The sequence below is a fragment of the Ptychodera flava genome, chromosome 14 (assembly GCF_041260155.1).
Source record: "Ptychodera flava strain L36383 chromosome 14, AS_Pfla_20210202, whole genome shotgun sequence".
Taxonomy (NCBI): Eukaryota; Metazoa; Hemichordata; class Enteropneusta; family Ptychoderidae; genus Ptychodera; species Ptychodera flava.
Window position 1 is genome coordinate 37,509,793 of NC_091941.1, and position 13,871 is coordinate 37,523,663.

General features: G+C 36.0%; 1 protein-coding gene across 25 annotated transcripts in view; it reads right to left on the reverse strand.

Annotated features, from left to right (window-relative positions):
• Nucleotides 1–13,871, reverse strand: part of LOC139150367 (nesprin-1-like) — a 209,196-nt gene that overhangs the window by 43,474 nt on the left and 151,851 nt on the right. For all 25 annotated transcript variants that reach the window (XM_070722691.1, XM_070722693.1, XM_070722704.1 and 22 more), the window contains 6 exons: nt 12,745–13,028; nt 12,269–12,427; nt 11,755–11,937; nt 10,739–10,912; nt 9,493–9,816; nt 21–215 (listed from right to left, as the gene is read on the reverse strand). In XM_070722691.1, coding sequence (XP_070578792.1) covers nt 21–215; nt 9,493–9,816; nt 10,739–10,912; nt 11,755–11,937; nt 12,269–12,427; nt 12,745–13,028 — 1,319 coding nt within the window. The remainder of the gene's footprint in view (nt 1–20; nt 216–9,492; nt 9,817–10,738; nt 10,913–11,754; nt 11,938–12,268; nt 12,428–12,744; nt 13,029–13,871) is intronic.

A 13,871-nucleotide genomic window follows, 5' to 3' on the forward strand; every position in this document is an offset into this window, starting at 1 on the left:
AAAGAGAAGACATAACATACCTGTGGTCTGCTTTGTTGAAGGGAAGCTTCTAGCTGCTGTTTCCTTTCTGCGATCTGATTGGATAGCTCCTCCCAATCTGATTTCAAATCACCTTCGGAGTCCTCTCCGTCTCGCTTACGGCTGATGATCTTCTGTCCCCTAATGGCCACAGATCTGAGGAGTGCTTGGTGCGCAGACAGCTCTTCTTCTAGTTTCTATGGGCACAAAGAGGACAAGGCAAAAATGATGAATATTAATCAGTTTTGACCATGACTTGATCTGAATATTGAATGAAGTGCATTACCAAATGTCATGAATACATAATGATATTAGAGTAGTCTGCTACAGTTGAAAATCAAACATGACTTCATGTTTGCTCTTTTTTTGATGTGCTATTTCCCTTTTTTTTAACAATCTCTAAATTTAGTAATTTGTAGTTGTTTCAATAAAATAATACTTGTTTCTGAAATAGGCCATCAGGCTGTGGATATGGTGAACTACATTTGATACAATTACCATTTATGCTCAACACAATTTCAAGACAAATGGCATCATTTCCAACAGCGAGAAAAAAACATTAATTGGTACAATGAATTACACTTCAGCGAATATACGTGGCTCAACACAGGTATTTTCACCTGCAGTTGTTATAACGAAGTTGCTTTTCAACCATTTTTCTGGAACAAGAAGTGTATGATATTCTCAGGAAACAGAGATTGCTCTGAAAACGTGTACATGCGTTTATTCACTAAATGGAATGAGTGTCTGCAATGCTTTGTCCAACTCAATCAAGTTGAATATGCTGACGGAAACCCACGGCAGTTAATGACAAACATTATATTTCCAAGTGAAGTACAGCAGCATTGAGTGACTGACATCACACTCAGATCACCAGACAGTTTATATAGGGTCTATTTTCAGGATGTTGTAATCCACCAATTACCGACTACAATGAACTGCTTCTATTTTACCTTCATGGCCTTATGTATTATTAACGCTGTTGAGCCTGAGGGCTGTTTGTTTGCAGTGTATGGATTATTGGGTCATTGATTTTGTGTGTGAGAAGGCACCTTTGATTGAACTGATCAATGCTAATGTTCAGGTAACATTGGGCGGGAAGAGACACGTCTGAAATACTTAGAATGCTATGAATGGGACTGCAGTGTTTTCTCAGCCCATTCCAAAAGAACTGAGAGCATGGACTACCTTTAACGTCTTATTTGATTATTGGGTTTTGTATAATCCATATTACTGACAGTGTTTCTGAACAGCAAAATCAAGTTGTAAAGAATGGGGGCAGAGATACATGTGTTATCATTGAGACACAATCTTTAGACTTTCACATGTACTCAGATTGTTCAGCAAAAGAACATTCATTCATTCACCAAGTATCTTAGAAATAAACTGAAAGAAACTGTTTGAAACTTGAAGGACAAAATGCATGGTTCTCAGCATGGCTCACAAAACAATTTTGAAATAGGCATGCTCTGCTTGTGTTAAGGGATAATTGTTCCACTGGAGATGTTCGTCAGTGATCTCACCTTTTGCTACCTACAGTAACCTCATAAAGAAAGAGAGTGTGGCACTGAAGTGTGGAAAAAATGTTCATGCACCATTATACCGTGAATGCAGGCATGCATGCCTTCTTTTCAAAAGCTGCCCACTGCTTGAATGCATACTGATTATTGTGAACAACCCAGTTAATTTTTCAAAATTTTTCAACGACACCAGCATTTTAGGTATCTGAAAAAGCTCCCTTCAAGAATTCTGATTGCCTTTCACAACTTTTTAATATTTTGGAATGATTGTATGGGACTCCCTTTCAACAGCATTTGTATTACTTCAGCCACAGAGATGGAAAAACATCAGTATTGCACATTAAAAGTTGAGAGGGCAGTTATGTAGCCATGCTTTTTTTTTCTCCCATGATTGTAAAAATACAAATGTTTCTTTTGATGCTTTTATATTGATGTCCTTACATGTCAGTAATAAAACACTCATGTGATTTGGATATGACCAAATAAAGATTATTTCTGCAATAATATCTCTGTAATTTCATCAAAAAAATTATACAATACTTGCTCCTCTGGTTTTAAAAACCCAACCTTGCCTTTTCTGATGACATCAAAGTCCATAAGCGACGGAAATTTCTTTGAATTGTGTGCATTTTGTTATTGAAAACGAAAACAGGTCACCCCAAGGTGTGTTTTGACAACCGTGCTGTCTCCAGAGAACTTCAACCTGGCATTTACAAAAGACACATCTGCTCATAAAAAGAACCATCAAAACAAGGTTTCTTTTTGAACGCTTTGCATTTCAAAAATGTCCTGTCCTCAATATTTCAGGCCTCCTCAATGATTTCTTTGTTTACAGACTCTATACACCCATGTAAAAGTCAGCCATTATCTTTTGGTGACCTTCTCGCTGGGTGACAACTGCTTTATTCAGCTGTAGTAAACAAATACTGATTGGGGGTGTCACTCTGGTGTGCACCAAATAGTGTGAGACATAAGATAATAAGATCATTTATTTCTTGATCTTATCTGGTCGGAAAATCAAATTTAACAGTAACTGATGTTTATTTTGTATATTACCAGTATGTATGAATGTCAAATCGATCTGGGGGACATAAATGGCATGATTCAAGCTTTATTCAAAGTACGGCTTCACTGACATCTAGCATTGTGTACATGTTGACATCCATATTGTGCAAGCAGTATTTTTAGAACATATCCAATAAATGATACACTTATAACTGATATGACATTCACAGTATTTTTGTGACCTGATTAGCTCATTATGAGGTTGAGATGAGCGTTTTTCCTTTGCAAATTACAAAAGAGTATGTTGTCACTTGAAATCGGTTCATGGTTTAGTATCATCAAGCCTTTTGGAATATTGACATTTTGCAGTTTCCATTTTCGACGGTGAACACTGCCAGAGCTGTTGCAAACAAACATGGCATGTTTGACAGGGCATGAAGTGTTTTTAACATTTCAAATCAATAAACAAGATGTGAGTTCCTTTGCTGGAGACTCAACAATATTACCATGGTGATTTTTTAGCATTTTATGGAATTTCAATGTGTAAATCACGTCTGAACTTAATAGACTCCCCCTGAAAATGAGATCTACCTTGAAAACAGAATTTGAAAAGTAGGTTTCCTTCACTGTAGAAATAAAACTTTCAAAAGTTAAAAATGAAGGGAAAATTTGGGACATAATTCAAATGGTGAAACATTTGAACTACAATCAGATCATGGCTATGACCAAAGTGTTTCCCTCCTGACAATCAGACATCTTTGTTTTCAATGTTTGCCCTCATCAAACACAACACAATGAAAATATACAGCTACAAAAAGTAATCCCTTTTTGTTGTGCAATCTTATTGTTGCACGATAAATATACATTGCCGATTCAAAGCAAAATGTCACAATGCCTGGCTGAGTTTTTATTGGGTTTATAAAAGCTGAAGAATTTTTTTTTGATGATGGCATTAACAAACCGTGAGAAGCTACAGTGGAGGATCGGTCACTGGATGATTTTAATCACACATTCACCAGGTTTTGTGGACACATCACAAATTTTTATATGGTTATGAAGCTATTGACACTGTGCAAACAGGTTAAATGGCATTGCAGAAATCAAAATTGAGTTGTTTGTAGCTGACTTCTGAACACTGAATTCTGACCGAGGTGTTGCCAGAGACTTGTATTTTGATTTTTGCACAATGAAAGTTCATCAGATGCAAATATGGTCCATTGTCTCGATTCTAACCGGATTAGTTGATCCAATACTCCTCATCTTTCATCTTTGGAAACATTCTCTGATGGTTACATAACACATGTCATGCATTCAGCTTCTTTGCATTAATTGCCAGGTGATGATGGAAATGTTTGCTGGAAATACACCCACTGATAAATACATATTTGTCAGGAAATTATATGTGATAAGTTTGTCCCCTGGTGGGTGGATAACAGCACTGTGTGAAACTGGCAGTTAATTTAAGACAAATCATGTTAAACAAAAGCTTTGATCAGCTAAAATGAACTTGCAATTCCATGCTTGATTTTCCCTGATTTTTTTTTTAGGATTGAGAAAAATGAGATTTGATGAAGACAATATATCATATATGCTGTTTGCCTGTTTGTCTGTGTTTGATAAACGTTGCCCAATAATCTCTATAATCTTTGTGTATTTTGCCTGCATCAGTGTTTGAAAATACACAAACACTGACACACAAAGTACTGGCCACAATATCTCACTATTGACTTTTACATAGTCACTTCACCAGCCATCTGCCAATTCAACAACCATCCAGCTTCCATAAAAACAAAGGAAAATGCCAACCATGTAAACCTAACGATGTTTACTACTGGAAAAAAATAATATCTAGTAGCTATTTTTTAACAATAGATATAGTCAACTACACCGAGAGTCCTTACATTGAAAGAAGAACAATTCAATGCAAACTTGTCCTGACTATGTTCCACAGAGTAGTAAATACTAAAATCATAATGAAAGCTTGAGAATGAATGAGCAAGTTGTGTTTTACAGTTACTGGGGTAGTCATTTGCTTTTCACAAATCAATAAAGAAAACTATGTCATAAGTGGTTGTTGGTATTTGCCACATGGAGATCAAAGTTAACGGCACTGAGAACAAAAGCAATTTACAAAGTCTCAATAATCCTTCAATGGTTCATCTTCAAATGTTATACAATCACAAATGCATCTACTTCGTTCCTTTCAAGAAATACAATGATCAAATCATAAAGCAGTCGATGTTACCCTTTGCCCTGGGAAAGAACCTTGCAATAACATACTTCAGGTAATAACTGGTTACTTTGCAATGTAAACAAATACCTCAGTGAAAAGTATATACCGGATTAATTGCCAACATATACAAATATCGAAAAATTCCCTATAAGCGCATCACCCAAGAGATGAATATGACTCCATGGATAAAATATGTCTCCAAAGCATTGGCCACATTAAAACAACAAGCTATACATGCTATCCAGATAACAAGTCAAAAGTCTTATTCCAGGCAGTTAGCCACAGATGCACACACACACACACATATATCTATTAAGTCACGTAGTATAAAAACAGCCTTGCAACTCAGGTATGCTATTAATATTTGTTTGAAAAAAAACGGAAAGACGGTTACAAATTCAGTGCTTACTCTTTCATTGTGGAACAACTTCCTACGCTTGGGTGAGATATAAGCCATCATCATCTACTGCGGCGACAGCTCAAATTGCTGATATGGTTACGATCCTCCTTACAGTGCAAGCCATAGATGTAGTACGGAGTAGACATACTCAATATCTCAAACAATGTGCACACATGCTTATATCCATTGAGAGAAGGTTAACAGCAAGATATATGGCGATTTCTCGTAAACAAAATCGGAAATTCCTCCTTTTTCATCAGATCAGAAGCGCATCTACCTCCGCAGGGTACAGCAGCGAGCGGCAAAGACACAGAAGGGGTGATAGGGAAAAGTGTGTGGACAGATCCTACATGTGCTGTGTATGTATCCTATATGCTGTACACTATATAGCAGGAACAGCTTTGCTTCAGCCACACTGGATCACTGCCAACCAGTCACTCACTATTGAAATATATGCAGATGAGGGTCACAATACCGCTAATGCCCATTGGCTGACTGATTTGCCTTTTGTTACACATTTACAGCACGTGTGAATAGACTTTGACCCCCCTAGCTCAGTTATCAAAACACCAGACAAACAGAACTTTTGTTAGTGTCAACTAGGTGAAATGCAATTGTGACATCAACTTTCAAAATAAATGAATAACAAAGAGACAATGTAAGTTTCTTTTAATAAACGTCATAAATGAGTCATAGCCTTTGAGGAAGACTCTGAATTTTTTTATAAAAATATAAAGTCAGAGAATAATATTTAGAAGGGTAAAAGTCACTTTTTTTAATTCATGATGAACAAAAACCGTGTTAATTTATATGTTATTATTGCTAAATCTATCCTAGCTGTTCTTTGGACTGCGGTATGCAGTTTATTAAAGCAGATCATTTTCTCATTATCATGTACTTTACGGTAGATCCCAGAAAATATTTCCTCATTTTTCCTGTATGTTCTGTTGGCCAGCAGGGTTGCTGTGCTGGAATGCTCTATAAATCATTCTTTTGGGATCTTTCCAATTTAATACCAAACAATATTACTGGTTTTCTCTCATTACACAGAATTGACAAACAATGAAGTTTTTTGTCTTTTTATTACTTTGAACTTGATATTTGAGATCTTTTTCCAGTGATCTTTTATTTTTTATAACCAAATCTTTCAGAATGCAAAACATGTTACATTTTTGAGCTCTTCATACCATAATTATAAATAGCGCTCACTTTAGCATTAACTCTTTGTTTGAGTGTGCTGTAATATTTCCAACCTAAATTTTAGAGCATCATTTTACCAATTTTCAAGATTTTTCTTCTGTAATAGTTTTGATAATTTTGGACCAAAATGGGCATAATTTTTAATTGGCTACACTTTTTTTATCAAAATTTTAGAAAAATCTGAAAAAATTGTCTGGATTGCTAAAAAAGTGGTCTTCGTTATATATTTTAAAGGCAACAAAAATTGACTTTGAAACTTTGGTTAAATACTTGACGTAGTTTCTATGGTTGTAATTACACATTATGCAAGACTTTGAAAACCTGGGCTTACAATCTTGTTGATGCTAATACACAGAAATATTGTCTGATATTAGTACAGACAGGAAAATAGGATTCCCCATCTGATGTTTTCAGAAAAAACCTAGAGCAAGATGAGATTGACTCTTGGAGGTCAAAGCAAGACGAGACTACAACTAAACCAAAGTCCTAGGCTCAAGTTATTAATGATTACATGAAAGAGACGGAGACATGAGGATCTTTAAAATTTCCTGAATCAGAAGAATACAAAAAAGAAAGTGCAACTGTGATCAATTCAAATCTGATCCTCCAAAAAATCCAATAATCTGCTTATGTGAACAAAAGAATGTTTATTTCAGGAATTTCATGGGATTTTCTTGTTTTTATTGAGGGTTTTGCATAAGATGAAACTAGACAATATACACCAATATCACACCAGTTATCTTGTCTATTCTCACTTGCAGTTAATCAATACAACAAATAAAACCACCCCTGACAAAAGCAAAAGAATTCATCTACACTTTAAACAGCCCAATCTTCATGGATTTTTTGAGCATTCATTTCCTATAAATTTCAACTGTTAAAATGTAGACAATACATATTGCAGTTATCCCAAGAGAGCGTGCGTCATAACAAACCACAAAAATTACACTAAAACTGGTATGATGCATTATATTGACGATTTGATTAACTTTCTTCTCAGCATGGTGCTTGTATCCTGGGAAACCCTGTAGACAGAAAAGCTTGTAATTCACAATGACACACAGGTAAACCTGTTTAAAATGAAAAACCTGACTGTTCTGAACAGTGTTGTTGAACAGCCTGCATTTTCTGTTTTGCCATCACTGGTGTCAATTTCGCAACTGTTTGCTTCCCAGCATGACAAATCCATACTGGGTACATTGATGATAGCAATTTTCAAAGATTCCTAGAGGGGCTTCTTCAAAAATCAATAACTTTTTCATCATTTGAGTCACAGAACTCACAATGGAAAACCTCAGATGAGGTAAGCAGAGCGTAAATGCGCGGGAATCTTTGTCTGTTCCAAGAACAATGCTGGAATGAGAGGAATAAATTTCACAGTTGCTGTCACTCTATGACAGAAGAAACAGTGTTAATATCCAAGGTTAAATAAGTGGTCCTTTGCAAACAGTGTTGAATGTGACAACTACACTATTTCAATTCATGAACTCTCCGGCACTCTGTAAACATGCTCTCTATACAGACACACTGATGAACTCACAGAAAAGAAGTGAGCTAATGTACAGGGTAGACACTGTTTTAAGTACATATACAAGTATTTCCTAACAGATGAATTCCTATGACCATAATATGGATAACACAAATCTCTACACAAATGAACTTATTTACCATTTATTGTTTTCAACAGACTGAACCCATGAACTAAGTATTTAAGATACTTATTTGTCTGTTCACAGCAGTCTCAGTTTAATCTTGTTCATTAATCATGATCTTCTGCTTCCCTATATTCCAGACAGATTAAGAAAATGGCGATACGCAACACCTGTTCCTGGATTTATATCACAGGAAATAAACTTCAGCCTTTCTACAAAAACCCTAAGTCTAGACAAAAGAAATTTACCCAAGCGGATATCATGATCCTTTGTTAACCTTTGTAAGCATTACCCCTGTCACAGTAACTGAGCCTAGGAAGGTAAACAGCATACTTAATGAAGACACTGTTTGTCTGACATCATGATTTCACATCAGGTAGGTTTTGATGATGTGTGCTGTATCACTTCCCTCATTCTAATGATGTTATGACGTGAACTGTTTTGAAAATGTCTAGTCAGCTTGTAGCCAGGTTGAAAGTATGCTGGATTTTTAAAGCGATGACTTTTTCAACTTTACAGAATGTCGGAATCACTTGACTGACCGTTACAGTTGACTTGATAGAGGACGGTATCTTTATGGTGGACGGCTGTCTGTAAGACTGACATAGTTGTCATGCTACTGTCGTGTCATTGACAAAAACTTGTTTGTGTCTAACTCTTTTAAATGGTACTTTGATTAGCAGCTCAATCTGAAAGCTTTTCAGTGGTAGTTTTACCAGAATGCCAATCTGAACTTGGCAAGTGCAAGAAAAGTCTTGTGGTTAATATTCTTGTCAATTGCATCTAGAGCAGGCTAAAAAAACAGATGACTTTTTTATCCAGTTATCTTTATCATCAAACTGTTCAAGTATAATTTCTGTTTACACAGGTCCAACTTTCCCTTGGGAATCAAAGAGTTTTACTAAACTTTAGTGCCTGTATCAATTTCCCTAACTTCTCGGTGCTTTTATGAGTACAATTATGTCAACTTTTATTTTAGCTGAGTGGTTTTGACTGTGATGTCTTCACCAGGTAACTAGGTGCCACATGTAGTCAGTTCATAAATCCTAACTCTCTTGCTTGTGAGGTTAAAGCTCTGGCTACGTCACTCTGGCTTTTTTCAGTAAAAGTTACCACCACAGATGCGACTTTTGTTGGTATGATTTACTTCTCTATGTGAATTACTGTAAACAATTTTTGCTATATTGCATGTATTCTAAAAAAGACTGCCGTTTCTGAAGTTGTAAAGCATGAATCCAGTTTAACTCTCATTATAACAGATCTGCTATAAATAATTATAATCTAGGATGGATGATACTTGCGGTCAAATTATTTGATGACACAAACAGTAATCAGCTAATATAAAAGTGAATTAAGTTCAATATAACTCCATACAGAGAGTCTCAGAAATATCTAGATATGATAAAGTCCTTGAACAATAAAACATCTTTGATACCTTAAAAGCAAAGGATGAGTGTTACATACCTGTCTGTTGAGCTCTTGTTGTCTTAGTATTTCAGGACTTGGTTCAGGTGTGACAGAGATAAAGGGGACAGAGCCAGGCGTACTCAACCAATTTTGGAGTTTTTGTACATCATCCTGGTACTCCCTGGCTATCTTCTCTCTGTTTCTCATGGCTTGTAGAGTTTCCTCGTTGTCGCTAAGTTCATCCTTGAGTCCATCCATGCGAGCACCCAATAACTCTGCCTGGGCCTGTATCACATCAGCTTTGCTGCTCGGCTCGTAAGAGAGGTTAATAACCAGTTCATCCAGCTCCTGTAGTTTTTCACCCAAACCTTTCTGCAACGCCTGTGTTGATTTTAGGGAAAAAATACACCATTTATTTAATACCAGAAAAATATGTAAAACTTCAGTTTGGATTCATAAAGATACATTTTCAGAATATCTCTCAAATACTATTGATATCATAGTTTTATGAAAACAGAGTTTTGGAAATTAATTTGAAAGATTGCACAGACCAAATGTCATCTTTTTCTAGTGCATTTTCTTGTCATTGGAATAAAGGAATATTACTTGTGATGAGTTCAACAGTAAACTGAAGTGTAAAAATAGCCTGACAGCAAACTAACATTAATTAGGATACTGAATACAAATTTTGCAAATACATGAGGATACCAGGGCCTCTTATGGATTTTGTCACATGAAACATGGTCAAAATGATCAATGACTCGGCAATGATGGACAGTGATATCATTCATGTGACTATTATTTAACAAACCTAATCTTGATCCATTCTGAACTAACTGAAGCCAATTCATTGGAAATTGTCTTCGACACTTTCTTTTTGTATTCCAGATTTTATTTTATTTTTTTTTATTTTATTTGGCTTTATTTAATGAGGGTAGCCTGGTAAACTCTAGAGAGAGTTTATCTCCCCCAGGGCCCTTGACATTACAACAAATATATACACAACCACAAAAACAATTTTCAAGAGTGAAAATACAAATAACCACATATAACAACTGCCACATTTAACAGGAAAAGCAAGAAAAAATTAAAATTCTGCCCAATATTGTTTTAAATAATTTCTTTTAAAAGAGACAAGTGTCTCAGAAGATTTGACTTCTGTTTTCAACTTATTCCATTCCATAGCTCCCTGTACTGACCATGTGTTTTTAAAACACATGGTCACCCTGTTCTGAATGACGGTAACTGAGAGTTCTGATTTACACACTATGAAATGTAAAATAGGAGTGTCTGTAATACAAACCTTGTTAAGACCGATGCATTCTTCAATGTCACTGATGTTTTGATCGGAATCTTCAAAGCTGACCAAGCCCTCGTAATCTCGCAGGGCCTTGCTGACCCAGTCTTCAACTCTTCGTAGCTGAGACTGATATGCCTGAAGCCTCTCTCTCTCTTGGTCTCTCTCCTGAATCTGACCCTGTAACAAATGTACATCAGGGAATATAAAATAACCAGATCACCTTGGTCAGACCTTGAACACACTTCAGTTGTGCAGTAATTGGGTATGTTTTTGATCTAGTGTGCACCACATACTGGCCCTGATTTTGTTCTTGAAACTCCTTGGGGAGTCATTTCCACAACCTGACAGAACATTTGGAAATTTGCTTTCACTAAAATATTGCTGCTCTAACAGAAATATTTTGTAAATTGATTAAACTTGTTGACTACCATTATTCATGTGTTGTTGAATAATATGGGACTGCACAAAAACTAAACTGAACCGAATCTTCAGAAAAAAGGGAATCAAAATAATATCTTGGAAACCATAATGTACACCTCACTGATCAAATCATGGAACTTTCTTTTGAATGGAAACTCAAGTGACATAACTATGATAAAAGTCAATGGGGCTACTTTATAATATCATGCAATTGTCATCAACTTAGGAAATGGGCATCACTCTATAGAAGAACAGAAACACACATTATTCTATAGAAGGCCAAGACTGGTACCGGTGGATAAGGTCAATGTCACAACTGTGAAATGTGTTTGAACAACAGAGTGGGTCTATATGCGTAGTGATTGTGTGTGAATACTACTGCTTAAGTTGTGTAGAATTGAAAAAAACCTGTTCAATCACCACTATATTGATCATTGCTTCACTGCCACAGCAGCATCACTGAGAATTGTGGCAAAACTTTCATTTTCATTCTAAAATTTCTCTCATTTTTGTATTATTCAAACCATTTGTAAGTGTTGTTATCAAGTTTTGGTACAAAATGATAACAGAAGTGTAGTTGTGTCTGTGTATCAACTTACAGTGACTTGGTTGAGTTTGCTGGCTGTCTGGGCTCTAAGTTCATCCAGCCTGTCATTCAGCAGTCCAAGGGTGGCATCCATGGTTTGTCGACCAGCCACATCGCCTTCTTTAAGTACTAGCTGGCCCTTTTCAGCTACCAATGCAAAGAATTCTTTCATGTCCGCAATCTCAGCTTGCAGCTCCTGAAATATTGATTATACCAATAATTTTTTTATACATTCTGTTCCTTAGGCAAACTTTCCATGCTAAGTTCAATTTATGAGCAAGACTATACCTGAAACTTGAAAAGCGCCCTCAAGAGGCAAAAGTTAACACTTCCAGGTCCCACATATTTGCACTGGAATATCAATGAAAGACTTGAACTCTTAGTAGCAAAGAACAAATTATTCTACACTTCATCTATGATGATGAAAAGCTTCAAATTATACCACATTCTAGTTTGATTGACATTATTTCACTGTGTCACAGCATGTACTGATTCAGTCTTTTCTCTTTTGCAAACTGCATGCTTACTTTAACATTATTCAACTGTTCATCAAGATCTTCACTTTCATCCAGGCTTCCTAGTTTGGCCTGTCCATTCTCCATCCGCTCTGTCAATTCTATCAGAGAACGCTGATAATCTTCCTGTAATGCCAGTGCAGACTGTAGCTTGCTTCCCTTCTCGCCAATCTGCATTGTAAAGACAGCACATTGTATAGTGTCAATTTAAAAACCTCCAAGGACATCTGTATTGAAAGGGTAAGTTTCATCCAGTCAGATGGAATTCAACAATTTTTTATACATTTTGTCTACATGTCCAAATGAGCAGAAGTTCAGAAACTTTTCCATTCTTTAAAATTTTCTATTTTCTTAACTTCTGTACTGATCACATGTCATGATATCCATGCAGCTACACTGTGGTTTCTGTAGTAACACTCTTAACATTTGGTTTTTGTTTAAAAATGAATACTTGAAGCTCACAACAGAGAAAATTAGTGGATAATCACCTGACTTTGCAGGGAATCAAATGCCTCTTGAAGTTTGACAATCTTCTCTCCCTTGCCCCTGAAACGGGCCTTTTCTCTATGGGGTTCCTCTTGCTGTGATACTTCAGTTCGTTGAGTTTCAACTGCAGCCGTTTTGACAGGATATGAGTATTCCTTTGTGAGCTGTCTGGATTCTGGAATGCTGTATTCTTTGGGTTTGCTGACATCGTATGCCTGCATCTCATTTGATGATGTCAGATGAATCTCTTTCTCCTTCTGTGGTTCAGCGTATTCCATGGGAGGTTCTGCAGAAGAAAAGGTATAGACAAAAGTTACTTGGAGGAGTCTAGTAACCATGGAAACTTTCGTGTATTTCAGCAGAACTTAGTACTCTTGTTGTATTTTTATTTCGAATAATATATTGTTGATAAAATTCAAAACAGGTAAACATCAACTTTCACTTCTAAGATTGAAATTTTACAAAGATTGTTGGAGGGGACTCCATTGATAATTTTGAACAGCAAAATTGATCTCATAAGAAAGAAAGCAATTAATGATTGGTATTTGTAGGGCATTAACATGGTGACAGACCCTTCACAGTGCAATAAATTACCCACAATTCTCTTTGATTTGTATCATTGAAGGTTACTTTTCTAATACCCTTTTCAATTCTGCATATAAGCAATAATGTGCAGCATCAGAACAATTGTTAAATAATATCTAGTAAAAGTACTTTTAGATATTACAGCAAAATTTTCCAAATAACCACAACCACAAAACAACAAACAACGACAAAAGTCACATTCTTTAGGTACTACAAGTGCCATACTTTTGGGCAGTAAGTTATGACGAACTAGAGAGGTCATTCTCTGAGAAAACTTGGCATGCAAATTTCTTTTGTAATTTCCATTGGAAAAAATCAGTATCCTTTTATTTCATAAAACAGGTGCAACTAGTCACCCTTCTTTCCATCACATTGTTCTGTATGGCTGAAGACACACAGAGGAAAATTTAACAAATAATGCCATCTCCTCTCTTAATCATGCATCATTTTCAAGTCATTGAAAATGAGAATTCAGAAGAATGGCATGCTTAAAGGTAGTTTTCAGAATTTTTACAAGTCCATGAATTTGTCTACACATGGGAGA